Source organism: Syzygium oleosum, unplaced genomic scaffold (genome assembly GCF_021117445.2).
Source record: "Syzygium oleosum isolate NSW1041296 unplaced genomic scaffold, Sole_v2.1 Sole_v2.07, whole genome shotgun sequence".
In the NCBI taxonomy this organism is placed as follows: Eukaryota; Viridiplantae; Streptophyta; class Magnoliopsida; order Myrtales; family Myrtaceae; genus Syzygium; species Syzygium oleosum.
In genome coordinates, this window is record NW_026607491.1 from 1913717 (window position 1) to 1930745 (window position 17029).

A 17029-nucleotide genomic window follows, 5' to 3' on the forward strand; every position below is an offset into this window, starting at 1 on the left:
GAGTTTTTTTAATCATAATTCCTTAACGAATTCCTAAATGATATAAATTCTTTAATTATTTACTTTTTATTTAACTAAAGCTATATATTTAGCTAAGAATGAATTGAATCACATAACATTTTTCATTCACGAGCAACCACATATCACAAGTATATTGTTGTGTTTAGTTACATTAAATCAACTTTAAGACGGGATACATATACTTATTTCAATTATATTTGAGAATGCCACGCGATGAACATTTGCACATTCTTTTCAAAAACTAATCATCTCCAATTATTTGATCGCGTGGGTGCATAAACATTCATATTAGTCTTGAAGGATTTTAATTAGAATCGAACTTTTAAATTTGGTTTTGAAATTGACAAAAGAGAAAAAAAGAACAAATAGCAAGAGTTGAATTTCCCATCAACAATTGGACATTTAATATAATCTTAAATAATCGCCTACAAACTTTCAATCAAAAAAAGAAAGAAAGAATTCGATCAGATTATATTAGATTAGAATCTATCAAAAATGGAATACATTTAGGTATAACAAGACAAATAATATAATATGGAAAAATGACATATATGGTGTCTTAACTTTGGCCTAACATGTGATCTTTAAATTATAACCCAATGTGTAATGCGATCCCTAAAATTTTAATTTGTGCAATGTGATTTTTAAATTTTTTATACATGTTTAACTTAGTTCCTAAACTATAAAAGTGAGCGGTTTCAAGTTTCATACAGGTTCTACATGTACACTTCTAATTATCACCACTTACTGCTATAATCCACCGAGCACAACTTATATTTAGACACAAGAAGAATATGAAACATTAATAAAGTAAAACTCTCAGTCGTATAATGAAAACTCAAATTAGCTATTACAAATCGGAGGCCATGGAATACCGCAGGATTGTGCGAAGACATAGATAAAAAAAAATACAAAAACTTATTCAAGATTCTAGGTTTTATGTTTCAGGTTTCACTTATTTAGAATATTGAATCTATCCGTCGAAATAAGATTCTCAATTTTTCGTTACTGAAACCTATCTTGCATATCTTAAAACCTGAAATCGAACAGGTTCCGTCGGTCAGGTTCTCAATTCCAAGTTCTACCCTGCTCGCCTTACTGAATTATACGAAAATGAACTTGAATTAAAAAGTTGAAGAATCATGCTAAAGTTTGTGCACGACATTGCCCTCGTTTGTCTTGTTTTCCCGTATACTTACGTCTAAAAGAGTGGTCGATGCAACGGTCAGTGTTTCGTCGCCAGAAGAGAGTAAAGTGTGCGTGTCTCTCTCTCTCTTTCTCTCTGAGTTTTCAGGCATGGAGGGAGATCGAGATCGGGAGCTCCTGTCGGATTCAGATCCGTCGTCCCCGTCCCTCTCGCCGCCGCCACCGCCGCCGCTCTCGCTGGCCTTCTTCGACCGGGAGAGGCACGCGACGTTCCTCGAGATGATGTACCACATGCTCCCGTACCGCTACCAGTCCCAGGAGATCAACCACCTCACCCTCGCCTACTTCGTCATCTCCGGCCTCGACATTCTCGACGCCCTCGATCGCGTACGTCCCAACCCCCCCTTCGCCTCTCTCTCTCTCGCTCGCTCGCTGGCTTTGTCAAATGTTCGTCCTTTCCTCTTGTTCCTGAACAACTCGATAGCTTGCTTTCGTGGATCGACTTTGGCTGTGGTTCCATCGCGTACTTGTTGTGCTTGCTGAATCCGCCGTTGTGGGATGAGGTTGGGTGACGATCGAATTGACTCGATGGAGTTCGAGCACCGAGTGCGAACCCAAGCGGCTGAATTTTCGCGATTCTTCGCGTTCTCTCTTGTACGAGGTGTTGGGGGAGGGGGGGGGGGGGGTGTTTAATCGAGCTTGATTTTTCGAGCTCGACCGCGACCCAGACGGGAAAATTACGTGAACTTGAGCTTTCAGCTGCTCTACGTGGCTCGATTATATGAAGTGAATTCTAATTTAAGCAGTTAAGCTTTCACTCCATCTTGGGTATGGAAACCTTTATAAAACTGAAAATTACCTTGTTTATTTGGATGAATTCCTTTATATCCGAACATATGCGATAGTCCAACCACTAAGTCAGGCTTGTTCAATGTTTTGAGGCAAGTATTTTCATTCGATCTCTACCTTGATTGGGTTCAAATTCAATGCTTGAGCCACTCAAACTCAGGGGATAAAAAGCCAAGTTTAAATAGTGTGCAAGTTAGCCATGCTATTTTAAAGTGGCTTACTTTCTGTGGCACTGGTACTAGGCATAGTCTATTGGTATTTATGAAGTTGAGATGATTAATCGGTGATATACAACGCTAATATACAATCTATATCTCTTACTCGGATTTCTTATAGAGGGAAGGTGTGGATAATGCTTCATATAGATGTCTGCGATGTGTATAATTGTGGTCCACGAAAGCACTCACCTATCAATCCAAATTTTAGGTACACAAAGATGCGGTTGCTGACTGGGTTTTATCTTTCCAAACTCATCCAAGGAGTAAAGCTGATCTAGACAATGGTATGGTATCTTTTTCTATGATATGTGGAAAAAAAGGAGAAGCAAATTGACTGTGTAGATTTTGGTTTGCGAGATGAGTAGATAAGTTCTGATCTCGTAGTTCTATGTTTCCCCCTATAGCCATTCTTCTCCATACAGTGAGGACTATGTGCTTAAAATTTTGAAAGAGAGAAGATGGCTATTTTACTTTCTTATTCAGCAGCTCATTGAGTTAAATCTCAATAGATCTGATGATTATGTTTTATTAGGACAATTTTATGGGTTTCAAGGTTCCAGAAGCTCACAGTTCCCTTCAAAAGATAATGCGGTACGGAGAAAGATATGTGCATTCTTATATAATCCCGAGCAAGCTTTTGCTTTGTAGCAGAGTTGTTAATGGGCATTTTTACAGTTGCCTGGGTTCAATTCATTCTATTTTACCTGTTTGTAGATTTTTATTCAAAATGGAAGTCATTTGGCAAGCACATACTCTGCCCTGGCAATACTGAAAATTGTTGGCTACAATTTATCGAACATTGATTCTGAATCCATTTTAACATCAATGAGAAGTCTTCAACAATCTGATGGAAGGTATGATCTTGAGCTGTTTCCATATTTCCCTCTCGTTTTTTGTGAGCTGAGACGATAGACTCCTTGGTAATCACACACGGACACCTTGCTCGAAAGTATTCAAACAAGCACACTCAACTCCCTTAACATTCATAATCTTTATGTACGTTTATAACAATGCATTGATGGACATTAAAGTTTACAGTACTAAAATTGTCTACAGATTCTGTTCCAGATGATTATATCATAAGCTATATATCATATTTTGCTTTGCCTTCATAGCGTTTCCATTTGGTCTAGATGCTATCTGATATACTTTCTTGTATATTTTTCAGCTTTATGCCCATTCATATTGGGGCAGAAAGAGATCTTCGGTTTTTATATTGCGCTGGTAAGAGTGCTTATGAATAATTTAGTGTACTCATCAATTTTTTGCTGTACTTCTCAATGATGATGTGTGTTAACAGAGACTGCTTGCTACTTGTTCCTACAGCGGCCATTTGCTTTTTGTTGAATAACTGGAATGGCATGGACAGGGAGAAAGCTAAAGAGTATATTTTAAATTGTCAGGTTAGAGTTGGATAGGTTCTTTTATTTGACACTATTCATGTTTTCGCTACTTATATCACAGTCAGTTGCCATATCAAAAAGGATATCTGGGAATGCATACTCACATAATGTACTGTTTCTTCTGCAGTCGTATGATGGTGGCTTTGGCTTGACTCCTGGCTCAGAATCTCATGGTTAGTCAACAGATAATCGCTGCTACTGCTCAGTTCTCAATAATTAAAACTTACATCCTGGCTTTGTCCTGTGCTCTCCTCTTTATAGTCTGGTTTTGCAGTATAAGAGCGCTCCAATGTATTTAAAAGCTTGGATGTGTATATAAAAAATAGGGAGCTACTATATCCACAGCCTTAGGCTTTGGGCACAGCATTTAAAGTGAACAAATAACTTTACTCCTTAAGCAAACAATTAATTATAGAAGCGGACAAAAATTTCAAATCCTTTCTCTCCCGTGTTCGCCTCCAGAAAACACCATCAATACTTTTCATCCACCATTTCCCCTTCATCTTCTTCAGGAACAACCACCTGTAACTCCGTCACCATCAGACACTCACTTCATAGCCTAACCCTCACCACCATAAACAGTATAATCACTGCCTAATCCCCACGCACATGCCATCATTGCACTGCCCAGAACACCTTCAATTCACCAAACTCGCCAGTTGCCACCACTCACACTAAGTTGCCGCTGGGTCGTGAGAGCAAATTCAATCAATTAGCACACGCTGATTCATCTATGTTTGCTGCTGATCTTGCAATCGCTCGTTCATCACCAACATGACTTTGCCGTTGTTGCTATTCTAGCACTGTCGTTGCCATTGTTGTATATGAGCACCAAGCAACAACCACTGTTGCCCACCTAAAGCTCTCTCTCTCTCTCTCTCTCTCTCTCTCTCTTCACGAGCAAGGTAAAGCTGGTTTGTCACTAATCTCCCCTTTCCATCATGAGCTTCTCCTTCACCCGTCATGATCACATCTATTATTCAAATGATGATGCTGATCTATCATGACGGTGATTTCGTCCTCTTCAGTGCCCCCCCATGGTCGTTCATTCCACCAATCCTTCTGCAGTGCCGCTATCCTCTGAGCCTTGATCATCTCCTTGGAGTCTTGTGCCGGAGCACCTCCTTGCCGCTGATATCGATGGCTGAAGGAGTAGGCCCATCTTGATTATGCACCGAGACTTCTCTTTTCCATCTATTTCTTATTGTGTCTAAAGGAAAAATTATTTATCCCTTAGAATCACCTGGTTCTTTGATTTGTTTGAGAATCTAAGGGATCAAAATGTAGAAATGCAAAGATAGTGGTGAAGTGATGCTGGTTAGCGGTTAAATAATCCTCATCCATTATCTCTCAATTATATCTCCTTTCTTTTCTTTCTAAAATAAAATGAGAAAAGCATCAGACCAGATTATGAGAATAAACAATACACATTTTCTGATAATTTCAATTTTCGTTTTCTTTTATGGAGGTGGTTCAGTGGAATCAGGACGACCATTGACTCGTCTGACATCTTACAATATTTGTTCTTTCTGGCTAGTTTTACATTGTTGTTCATGAGGGTATAATTGCCTCTTTATATTAGATGCTGTGTCCAAAGCCAAGCAGGCTGTGGACATATATCCACACCCTAAAGCATATAACTGCATTTCGGTCTTTGTTGACTAGCATAGCCATTTATGCAGGATCAGATGTTGCAATCTTAATGACATCATGAAAAGTGATAAGATCTGCTTGCTAGAGATTAGTGATGGGCATGATTTTTCTGCATGTCTTTCTTGCAAGGATTGTCCATTGATATTATTGTGCAACATTCATACATCTGCGTGTATGCATGCAAACACTCGTGCACTAAGTCACAGACAACCACACCCTCCACTCCCAAACACAGAGAAGCAGAGAGTAGGGATGGTGATCGCTTTGTAATCTCTTTGGACTTTGTTGTCGATATTGTTGGGAAATTTGGATCTGAAGTCCAAGCCATTAGCCTCCAACTGAAAGTGAGTGCTTTTTTGAGTTCTTTATATCCATCATGGGTGCAAGGGAACAAGCCAAAAGAACGATCGCACCATGGGTTCCTAGCTGGTATAGAACATTGACAAATCTCTGGAGAGTAAGCATCTCAGAGCCAGCCCTGTAGTCTATTGCCACATAATGGACAAAATTAAATTCCTCGTTATATCACAAATCCAGCCTCGTTTACTTTCATTGTGCATCCAGAGAAAAGATAAGCCTAGTTAAGGCAGTGGAACCTACACCAAACTTTTTCCTTTCCATGTTAATTTTTCATAAGATGAGGCCCCAGGGCAAGGATGTCCAAAATATGTTGGGACATGTCTGATTACTATCTTCATTGTTTTTTGAGAATTGAGAACTGCTGGAACAGGTATTTAGATTGATTTATGTCCTTGATCTGTCTATATGATTTTCTTGGGGTGTACTTTGGTTCACTGGTAATCAAGGTTGTTATGCCTAGGAAATTCATATATTATCATTCACCTGAAAATGAAGTATTACAACATTTTATGAAACAGATCTATGATTAATGATCTCACAGTCTTGGTAATTGCCTTTTGTATTTTATTTTTGGAAGAATTTCCTGCTGGATTGGTTATTGATGACTAATACCAATATTTTCAGTGGCTCAGGTGGTGCTGCATATTGTGCCATTGCATCTCTGCGATTAATGGGATTCATTGGAGATGATTGTTTGTCTAATGCATCTGCACCCAGTTCAAAAGCAAACATACGGTCGCTACTTGATTGGAGCTTGCAGGTTTGATATCCATACTTGTTGGCTTGTGTATGATTCCTGAAGCTGCATCTTACAACGTGCTACAAGTGAACTGAAATCAGGCGCCTAAGAAGCGAAAGAATCTTCAAATATAAACAACTAATCGAATACGGTCAGTGGTAAGGTTTTCTGACTCGGTAAAATCTTGTCTTTCTTTTATTTCTTTCATTTAGAGGCAGGTTGCTGATGGTGGAATTCAAGGTAGACCCAATAAGCCTAGTGATACGTGTTATGCCTTCTGGTGAGTGAAAAAAATCCATTTGGAACTTCCAAGATAGTGTTGTCTATTGTGCCTTGACATATGTAATATTTCCACATAGGATTGGAGCAACAATGGGGACTCTAGGGGCAAACAAATTTATTGATGAGAGAGCATTGAGAAGCTTTCTATTGACTTGTCAATCTGAGGTGATAAATAGTTTCTTTTTGCTTTTACTCGATCTGCAATAATTGTATTCGAGTAGAGTCCAGTCAAACATAAATAGCTTCTTTTTGGTTTTACTCGATCTGCAATAATTGTATTCGAGTAGAGTCCAGTCAAACATAATTTATACTTGAAGTAAAGTCGGTTCAAATTTTGAAGACTCGATAATCAGCAAAGCTCGATCCCACTCGTCCAAATTTCAAGTGCAGTGCAAGTATGACAGTGTCGGTGTATATTTTTTTAATGTATAAACAATTAAATCAAGCTCGACTTGATAAGCCACCTAAGTTATTTGATCCGAAAAAGATGAGTCCAGCTCGAGCAGCTAGTGAGTATTGAGTAGCTGGACCATTTTCTGCCAGTGTCACAATTTTCAAGTTATATGGTTGTGGTATTACCTTCTTCCTAATCAACGGTTATTATGATTTGGCATGAGTTCAGTTCTCAGTGTTGTATCTTGAGTTTTATTGATCATTTCTGGACTAGAACAGTTGATTTCATCCAAAGCCAATACACATCTACCTTGAAGACAGTATCTATCAAGCTATGGAACAATATATCCATGCTAGTTTGTTAAGTGAGCATGCCAGTACTATGTGCAATAGTTTACATAAGTTGAATTGTAGGAACTACACGATAGACCTTATTAAAATACTTTGTTTAAGCAAAGAAAGGCATTTGCCTGAAGCATTGCAAACTGACCTTACTATTGATTATTATGTTTGCCCTTGCATCGCTATGGAAAAGGTAGGTTTGACTCTAAGTTTCCCCCTTGTCACTTAAGTAAGAATAGGCATACTCGGTTAGAAATAAAAACGACGAAACATCAAACTACTTATATTATTTTCCAGCAAATCTCAGCAACAATGACTGTTTGGTCTCTCTACTATAGATCTTTCTATGTTGAAGTGCCTGATGTTCTTGTCCCCTTTTTTTATTTTCTTATGCTAGTATGGTGGGTTCGGCAAGTTCCCCGGAGAGCTACCAGATCTGTATCACTCTTACTATGGATTAGCTGCATCCAGTATCCTGGGTGAAGCTGGACTAAAGCCGCTCTGTCTGGAACTTGGAGTGACAGAAGCTGCTGCAATGCGTCTCTGACTGACTTCCTCATCGGTCAGAATCAGTCGTGGCCCATGTGTCTGTATGATTATGCCATTTGTTTATTGAACTTTAGCCATTGTTTTGGTGTCTGAATATAACGTTCTTGAGGGAGATATTTGGTTTCTTCTTCCGCTGGAATATCTATGCAAGAGCAGGCTTATAGCGTCAAGGTTTGTACGGCGATCTGTTGTGCTGATTATCATCAATTCCAAAGTTGGCATGGTTCTCATATAACAGAAAGGAATCAATACTAAGCGTGCGCCAATTCGTGTGAAGGGTGCTCTTTGCCGTGCCAAATCAATCACGATGCAATTCGCAGCATCGAAGCCAGTGGAGTTTCCAATAGGCTGTTCGTTGCAGTTCTGATGATAAGCATCACAAATTTGTTCAAAATCAAGGAAGCCCTGCACCGTTGTTCTGATTGAAAGGGGCTGCATTTAATCCGGTTAGCTACCCGCATGATGTGCTTTGAGTACTGTCCACATGAAGATCAATGTGCTACATGGTGCATTTGAAGACCAAACCACCAAGACACAAAAAAAAAGAAAAAAAGGCCAGTTTGTCTCCTTCAAAATCACCCAAAGAAACCCTAATTGCCAAATCACTCATCTCTCAGCATTTCCGCTTTAGAAAAAATTATCTAAAAAGTCTTAAACATGCGATCAATTCAATTCTAAACTTTTTTAATTTTGCTAATTATCCAAAACCTTTTGACAATTTGTCGATGTAGTCATTTCGGCAAATTTTGGCTGGAAATCAATGATGTGAATGTTAGCCGTCTAACGTAAACGTACCACGGTCGGCGCGAATGTGGACGATTTTTGCAATTTTTTAAAAAAATTTGAATCTTTTCATTTTTTTTCTTTCTTTCTTTTCTCTTTTCTTTCCGGCCAAAAATTCGATGAATGAAAGAAAAAGAATAGAAAAGAGAAAAAAGACAGAGAAAATAAAATTGCAAAAATCGTCTATGTCAACACTGGCCATGCTATATAAAATGGCCGACGTTGACTAGATCACCACGTTAGTGATTTTGGCCGGAATGACTAAATCAGCAAATTGTCGGTTTAAGACTAAATTGGCAAATCGTCAAAAAGGTTACAACTAAATTATTAAAATTGAATAATTTAGGATTGATTTGATCGATGTATAATAGATTTATAACTTTTTGAATAATCATACGTTCTACTTCGCTACGCTTTCACTCAAAAAAAAATAAGAAAGACAAAACAAAAAGCTCAGTGGTGGCCTATTTATATTTGCTTCTGTAGTGGTGCCTACCACGAGTCATTATTGGCAATCTTATTAAGTGCTGAAAATAATTGGTTAAATGAAAATTGATTGCCGGATAAAAATTGATTCCTTTCGGAATTGTAATCATTTTCCCAGGCTTTAAACGAAATAATTTAATTTTGTGAACAAATTTTTTTTTTTGGTCAAAATTTTGTGAACAAATTAAGCTACCCCTTTTTCGCTCGCCAGATGACATCAATGCTAACTACGGTTCCCAGCCACATTTATTGGTGAATTTTCAATTTTCGGTACTTAATTGGAATTACCAAACAAGTTTTATAACGTAATTACTAGTTAGTGGGGGTGACCTCCCGTCGATTGTTAGTTCTTTTAAGTCGTATGTGTCACAACACGTTCAATAGGACTTACAATAAAGAGCATGTGACTGAGAAGAAGTTGCGATCGAGAGATCCGGTACTGTAAGGACGGTCGAAGCTTTTTCTTATTCAGCGATTTTAGAAAAAGAAAAGGCAAAGCCAAGTGCGTGCACAATGTGAGGACGATAATTAGTGTTTTTCGAATAACAAAAGTTAAAGAGGCATATCTCAGGGACGAATTTGCTCGAGTATTTATAAAATAATTACACTCGTTTTATTTTCTCTCGTGCCCATTTCCCATTTAGCCAAATCCCTTAAATTCCACGAACTTTTATCCAGGGACAAAGTTACCCGGCTTTTCAAATAATCCGAAAAAGCCCACGAACTTTTTTATCGGAAGGATAAAAATACACACAACTAGGGCTGCTATTCGTGCTAGCCGATGTGACATATCTCATAGCTAACGTTGTTGACAGTATAAAATAATGCGTCAATTTGAGCGAAAGGATGATAGATTCTGAATATCGTCATTCTTTTATTTCCCTTAATTGGGACAATTTGCTTCACGTACGATTCAGAAGATTAATGTAATTATTTTTATCTACTAATCTATTTCTCTAAAAATTAGTTGTTAGCCACCCACGTCACATGCCTAATGAGTATGCTTAAACGAGGAGTATGCTTAAACGAAAAATTAAACGGTAGGTGTTCTGTCTCTCGTATGAAAATTCATTGATTTTTATGAATCGTTTGAAAAGTCAAAGGTATGTTCATCCAATAAGCACAGAGTTCATGTCTTTTTGGAATTTAGCCTTTCCCATCCTAACAGCTAGCCCGCTCCCTGTTTGTTTCCAGTTAAGTAAAATTAAAAAAAAATTATTCTGCTACCTCACTAAAAACTGAAAATGTTACTTAAATTTTAAAAAAAATTAGGGAAAAAACCACCAAAAACCCCAAACTTTCCCACTTGTGACACATTTACCCCGAACTTTTTTTTGTGACACCAAAAACCCCAAACTTTGTTATTTGTGACACATTTACCCCGATATACATTGTCCATGGGCATTTTCGTCTTTTTAGCTTTTTCTTTTTCTTTTTACTTTTTTTTTTCTTTCCGGCGAGGGCCCCTCGCCAGATCCGGCGAGGGCCGCCCTCGCCGGCGTCGGGCGAGGCTCGCCCTCGCTCGCCCAGGCGAGGCGAGCCCCGCCCGACGCCGGCGAGCCTCGCCCTCCTCGCCCGAGGCCGGGGCGAGGCTCGCCCGACGCCGGCGAGGCTCGCCCTCGCTCGCCCAGCGAGGGCGAGCCTCGCCCTGGCGAGATCCGGCGAGGGCCGCCTCGCTCGCCCGGGCGAGGGCGAGCTCGCCGCGTCGGCGAGCCTCGCCTCCTCGCCCGAGCCGGGCGAGGCTCGCCCGACGCCGCCGAGGCTCGCCCTCGCTCGCCCGGAGCCGGGCGAGGCTCGCCGGACGCCGGCGAGGCTCGCCCTCGCTCGCCCAGGGCGAGGGCGAGGCTCGCCGGCGTCGGGCGGGCTCGCCTCGCCGGGCGAGCGAGGGCGAGCCTCGCCTACGCCGGCGAGGGCGGCCCTCGCCGGATCCGGCCGGGCGGCCCTCGCCGACGCCGGCGAGGGGCCCTCGCCGGCGCCGGCGAGGGCCCTCGCGGAAAGAAAAAAAAAGTAAAAAGAAAAAGAAAAAGCTAAAAAGACGAAAATACCCATGGACAATGTATATCGGGGTAAATGTGTCACAAATAACAAAGTTTGGGGTTTTTGGTGTCACAAAAAAAAGTTCGGGGTAAATGTGTCACAAGTGGGAAAGTTTGGGGTTTTTGGTGGTTTTTTCCCAAAAAATTATGAAAAAAAGTGTGAACTTACGATGCCAATATTTGTTTAATGTAATAATTTGAGATTAAAGTAAAAAAGGTGAAAAAGAAAAGCCAATCGAACTCTTGCCAATCAAGGAAGACAAGGAAACTTTCTTCTTCAACCTTATTTGAGCTAGGGATGAGTAACACGGACTGCCTGAATCATAAATCGCCTAGATCGGACTAGATCGAACCAGCCCAGTTCCCTAGAAGGGGGTGCCAGAGAGGGTGAGAGAGGCCAAAAGTCACCCAACACTAATACGAAAGCCCAAGGTTGCCAATAAATTTGGCCTCAATAGTCACACAGGAGAGTTAAGGACTCTTGCGGCTCCATCCCAGGCCCGATGTGTGAGGGGAAGAATGTTGAGATTGCCCCACATCGATTATGGAAGAGGCTGGTAGTCAGTTTATAAAGCATCATCCTTTAAGCTAGCTTATGAGGTAAGAGATGCCTAAGACCACCAAACACTGGTATCAGAACCCAAGTTACCAACAAGTTTGAACCCAACATTCACACAGGAAAATTACTGGTTATTGCGGCTCCTACCCAAGCCCGATGTGTGAGCCTTGCGAAAAGGGCTGGAAGCCTCACCATTTGAGCTAGCTTCTAGGGTGAGAAAGGTTCAAGACCACCAAAATACTGAAAAGTTTCAGTCTGGTTCTCAGTTTACAAAGGGGGAACCGGACCGATTATTATTTGTTTATATTTTTTTATGTCTCACGCATCCTCTTCAATGAAATATCGAAATACAGTCAGCGACTTATTTCCTCTCCAACCTGGCCTCGGCCATTATTCTTCTTGCTGCTGCAACTCTCTCACTCTCTCTCCTTCTCCTTTGATGGTCAGCAATGTTTATGTCATTAGATGCATTTTTATCTTCTTATTTGGTCAATCGCATGTTCGCCATTAGAACTGTGATCACCTCCTGAGGTTTGATTTTGCTGGTTTTGGCAACGCAAATCAAGAGGTGATTCTTCTTTGATATCTCGATCGGTTCTTTGTGGTATTGTGGCTGCTAAAAGGAAAAGCCCTTCTCTTCTGATTTTTAGAGTTTATGTTTAAAATTGGTCTCTTTCTCGTGCAAAAGGAGATGATTCAGGTAGGAGTGTGCAAAATAGACCGCCTAAACTAGAAACCACCCGAACCAGACCATATTGGTCAATGTAATCCGGTTCCCGAGAGCGTCAGTTTGATTCCCAATTCCTAAAAGTGAAAAAAGATGTCCGACCTGTCCGGTTTCCGATTCCAAGGGAGAACCGAATCGGACTAGACCAAGTACATAATTATTTTTATTTCTTTAAAAAAATTAATGAAATGTGAATTAAACCTTAAGTGACAGGTTCCATTAGACCCAAGACCAATCAGTCCGATCCCGAATTCCCAATTTTGGGAACCGGGAATCGATCACTCCTAGATTCAGGTGCTCAAATTTGTGCCCAAAATAAGAAAATGGATTATTGTAAATCCACCAGTCTCATTGGATCGCCTAGGAACCGGACCGGACCATCTCTGATTCAAGAAACTGAGAACCGATCCTTCTGATCCAATTCCTGATTCATGGGTGGGACCGGACCGAACCGAAAATCGATCATCCTAGTTTGTACTAAATTTTTCCCTCCCCTCCCTTTTCCCTTTTTCTTTGGCTGATTTGGTTATTTGTTTTCTTATTCTTGCTTTCCTTCCGTTTTGCAGAGCTTTTCTCTTCTGATTTAGTTTAAATTTGGAAGCTTTCTCCCCCGTTTCGAGGAGGTTTCTATCTCAACTTAGTCTGAATTTGGGGATTTTAGCGTATGTGATGTTTCGCTTCCCATGAGTTTCGTTAGTCTACAAGTTCAATTTCAAAGGAAATTGGAAGAGTTTTGTGAAGGTTCTATTCTCACATGCATCAGATATATGCTCATTCAACCTTGTTATTATTCTGAATAGCAATGATGTTATCTGGGGCACGTTTTGTTTTGCAATCGTTTGGGATTTGCTTCGGTTTATATTCGATTTGGCGGCGTTGTTTTTGTCTCGTATTCCCGTGTAAAACGAACGAGACATTACCTCCAAAAAAAAAGGAATGGGGGAATACCAAATTCCCTTTGAACGCACCCCCGCCGCCCACCATCCCCCCCCCACCTCGCCACGTGTTTCCCTACGGATGCGACACGTGGCCCCCCCGCGTCATCGCGACTTATGGCGCTCTCGCCTCCTCCGCGCTCTCCTCCTCCTCTCATTCGCCCACGCGCCCATCCGCCGTCCATCCCCCCTCCCCACCCCCGGGCGATCCAACGGCTCCGAATCGCCTCGCCGAACCTTCTGGAACCCTCAAACCCTAGCACCACCCCCATATATATAATATTTTCCGTCGTTCCTCCGTCCCATACAAATCTTCATTCTGAAACTCTTCTTCCTCTCTCTGTCTCTCATCTCTCTCGAATCTCTCAAATCAATCCGTCGATTTTGCCGTGAACCCGATCCAGCCATGGCCGGAAAGGGAGAGGGGCCGGCGATCGGCATCGATCTCGGGACGACGTACTCGTGCGTCGGCGTGTGGCAGCACGACCGCGTCGAGATCATCGCCAACGACCAGGGCAACCGGACCACCCCGTCCTACGTCGCCTTCACCGACACCGAGCGCCTCATCGGCGACGCCGCCAAGAACCAGGTCGCCATGAACCCCATCAACACCGTCTTCGGTAAGCAATCTGCTCCTAGGCGCGTTTCCTGTTGCTCCTGGTTTGGATGTCCGGCCAGATCTGGTTGGTGTTAGGTTGATTCGAGTGGCTTCTGGCCTTTAAAGTTTCCCGATCTGGAATGTTCGCGAGCGGTGAGCCGGTGTCCGCGACATGAGCTAGGTTTAGATCCGGAGGAATAGATCTTTAGGTTCGGACGTAGTATTTACTGTATTTTTAGTATTGACTGGATTGAGGTAATTGCTATGTCCGATTTGTTTAACTGGTTGGAAAATTCCTGGTTCAAAGTTTGGATTTGTCGATAGCTTGATGGATGTGGCTGCATGATATATCCGACGAGATCTATTTCCTGTGCCCTTTATCTTTCAGATAGATAGTGTCGTTTACATACATGTGGCGAGGTCACTCTTTTTCTTTTTTTTTTGGCCATTGGAACAGCTTGGCTTTGCGCCGGTCGTGTTTTTAATTGTGTGTGAGAACGAATTTAGTTAGCAAGTGCTTAATTCTGTCTACATCATGCAGTTCTGGATTGTTTTAATCTCTATGGTGTCTAATGGGTATTTGATTAATTGGCAGATGCTAAGAGGTTGATTGGAAGGAGATTCAATGATTCCTCGGTCCAGAGCGATATTAAGCTCTGGCCCTTCAAAGTGATCCCCGGCCCTGGTGAGAAGCCGATGATTGTTGTCAGCTACAAAGGTGAAGACAAGCAGTTTGCTGCTGAGGAGATCTCGTCCATGGTGCTCACAAAGATGCGCGAGATCGCCGAGGCCTACCTGGGCTCTACTATTAAGAATGCAGTCGTCACCGTCCCTGCCTACTTTAATGACTCTCAGAGGCAGGCCACCAAGGATGCCGGTGTCATTGCTGGCCTCAATGTCATGCGTATCATCAACGAGCCGACCGCCGCAGCCATTGCTTATGGTCTCGATAAGAAGGCCACCAGTGTCGGAGAGAAGAATGTGTTGATTTTCGATCTTGGTGGCGGTACTTTTGATGTGTCCCTCCTGACCATCGAGGAGGGTATCTTCGAGGTGAAGGCAACAGCTGGAGACACTCATCTTGGCGGTGAGGACTTTGATAACAGGATGGTGAACCACTTTGTGCAAGAGTTCAAGAGGAAGCACAAGAAGGACATCAATGGAAATCCGAGGGCTCTTAGGAGATTGAGGACAGCTTGTGAAAGGGCGAAGAGAACTCTCTCCTCCACTGCCCAGACAACGATCGAAATCGACTCTTTGTATGAGGGTGTGGATTTCTACTCTACAATCACTCGTGCCAGATTCGAGGAGCTCAACATGGACCTCTTCAGGAAGTGTATGGAGCCAGTGGAGAAGTGTCTCAGGGATGCGAAAATGGACAAGAGCACTGTCCACGATGTCGTTCTTGTGGGTGGTTCCACTAGGATCCCCAAGGTGCAGCAGCTATTGCAGGATTTCTTCAATGGGAAGGAGCTCTGCAAGAGCATCAACCCTGATGAAGCTGTGGCGTATGGTGCGGCTGTTCAAGCTGCAATTTTGAGCGGTGAGGGCAATGAGAAGGTACAGGATCTATTGTTGCTGGATGTCACCCCCCTCTCACTTGGTCTGGAAACCGCGGGAGGTGTCATGACAGTGTTGATCCCAAGAAACACCACTATCCCCACCAAGAAGGAACAAGTGTTCTCCACCTACTCGGACAACCAACCCGGAGTCCTTATCCAGGTTTACGAGGGTGAGAGAGCCAGAACAAGGGACAACAACTTGTTGGGCAAGTTTGAGCTTTCAGGCATTCCTCCGGCACCCAGGGGTGTACCCCAAATTACCGTCTGCTTTGACATCGATGCCAACGGTATCTTGAACGTCTCTGCCGAAGACAAGACCACCGGCCAGAAGAACAAGATCACCATCACCAACGACAAGGGGAGGCTGTCCAAGGAAGAGATTGAGAAGATGGTTCAGGAGGCTGAGAAATACAAGTCTGAGGATGAGGAGCACAAGAAGAAGGTCGAAGCCAAGAATGCACTGGAGAACTACGCCTACAACATGAGGAACACGATCAAGGACGAGAAGATCAGTGCCAAGCTCTCTGATGGGGACAAGAAAAAGATTGAGGATGCGATCGACCAAGCCATCCAGTGGCTGGACTCAAACCAGCTGGCCGAGGCGGACGAGTTTGAAGACAAGATGAAGGAGCTCGAGAGCATCTGCAACCCCATCATTGCAAAGATGTACCAGGGTGCAGGTGCTGATATGGGTGCCGGCGGCATGGATGAGGATGCTCCTCCTGCTGGTGGCAGCGGTCCTGGTCCCAAGATTGAGGAGGTCGATTAAGTTGCTGGAATTTTAAGAGGACTATGCTAGGAGGTCTCGAGCCTTTGGGTTGTTTCTACTACATTTTTTGCCTTTTAACTTTTTGCAATATTGAAGTGTAATTTTTCTGCTTTTATTTTCTTTTGCTCTTATTATTGGTATTAAGTTTTTTGCGATTTCAAGACGACAATGATTTTGAGCCTCCGTCATATATTCTTCAGCGATATTCATGATTTTCTGCATTGTCTGCTTTGTGACGATGGTATTAACGAGAAAACGGGTAGATTAATGATCACAAGTGCAGATAAGTACACGCATCAAGGCTGCTGGATGCATGTGATGATATTGCCTCTGTTGTCGATCGCATATGCTCTAGTCTAGAAAGGTTAACCTTACTGATAAATGGGAAATCGAAGAAGCAGAATCTGCAGGACTATACTAGTCCACAATGAAACAGTCTTACTGGGAGGCTCACCTTATTTTTCAGCATTTGGATGACTTAACAAAACAAGTCAATGAAAATGTTTTTTAAGTCAACGGAAAAATCTATAATTAAATTAAAGAAAGTAATTATTTTAAAATTTTAAAATTATTTTTCAAAATATGTCTATGACATTCATACTAGAAATTCTGCGCTTAG

The 17029-nt window shown here is 42.1% G+C and overlaps 2 protein-coding genes across 2 annotated transcripts; both read left to right on the forward strand.

Annotated features, from left to right (window-relative positions):
* Positions 1–1228: 1228 nt before the first annotated feature.
* LOC115682238 (geranylgeranyl transferase type-1 subunit beta) lies at positions 1229–8133 on the forward strand. Its single transcript, XM_030606401.2, has 11 exons — positions 1229–1554; positions 2443–2518; positions 2767–2825; positions 2949–3088; positions 3403–3458; positions 3561–3637; positions 3765–3810; positions 6283–6410; positions 6602–6669; positions 6749–6836; positions 7804–8133. Exons 1-11 carry the CDS (start codon positions 1318–1320, stop codon positions 7951–7953), a joined length of 1125 nt encoding a protein of 374 aa, XP_030462261.1. The 5' UTR covers positions 1229–1317; the 3' UTR covers positions 7954–8133.
* Positions 8134–13816: 5683 nt separating this feature from the next.
* On the forward strand, positions 13817–16622 carry LOC115682237 (heat shock cognate 70 kDa protein 2-like). The gene is made up of 2 exons (XM_030606398.2): positions 13817–14101; positions 14675–16622. Exons 1-2 carry the CDS (start codon positions 13888–13890, stop codon positions 16408–16410), a joined length of 1950 nt encoding a protein of 649 aa, XP_030462258.1. The 5' UTR covers positions 13817–13887; the 3' UTR covers positions 16411–16622.
* The last annotated feature ends 407 nt before the right edge of the window (positions 16623–17029 follow it).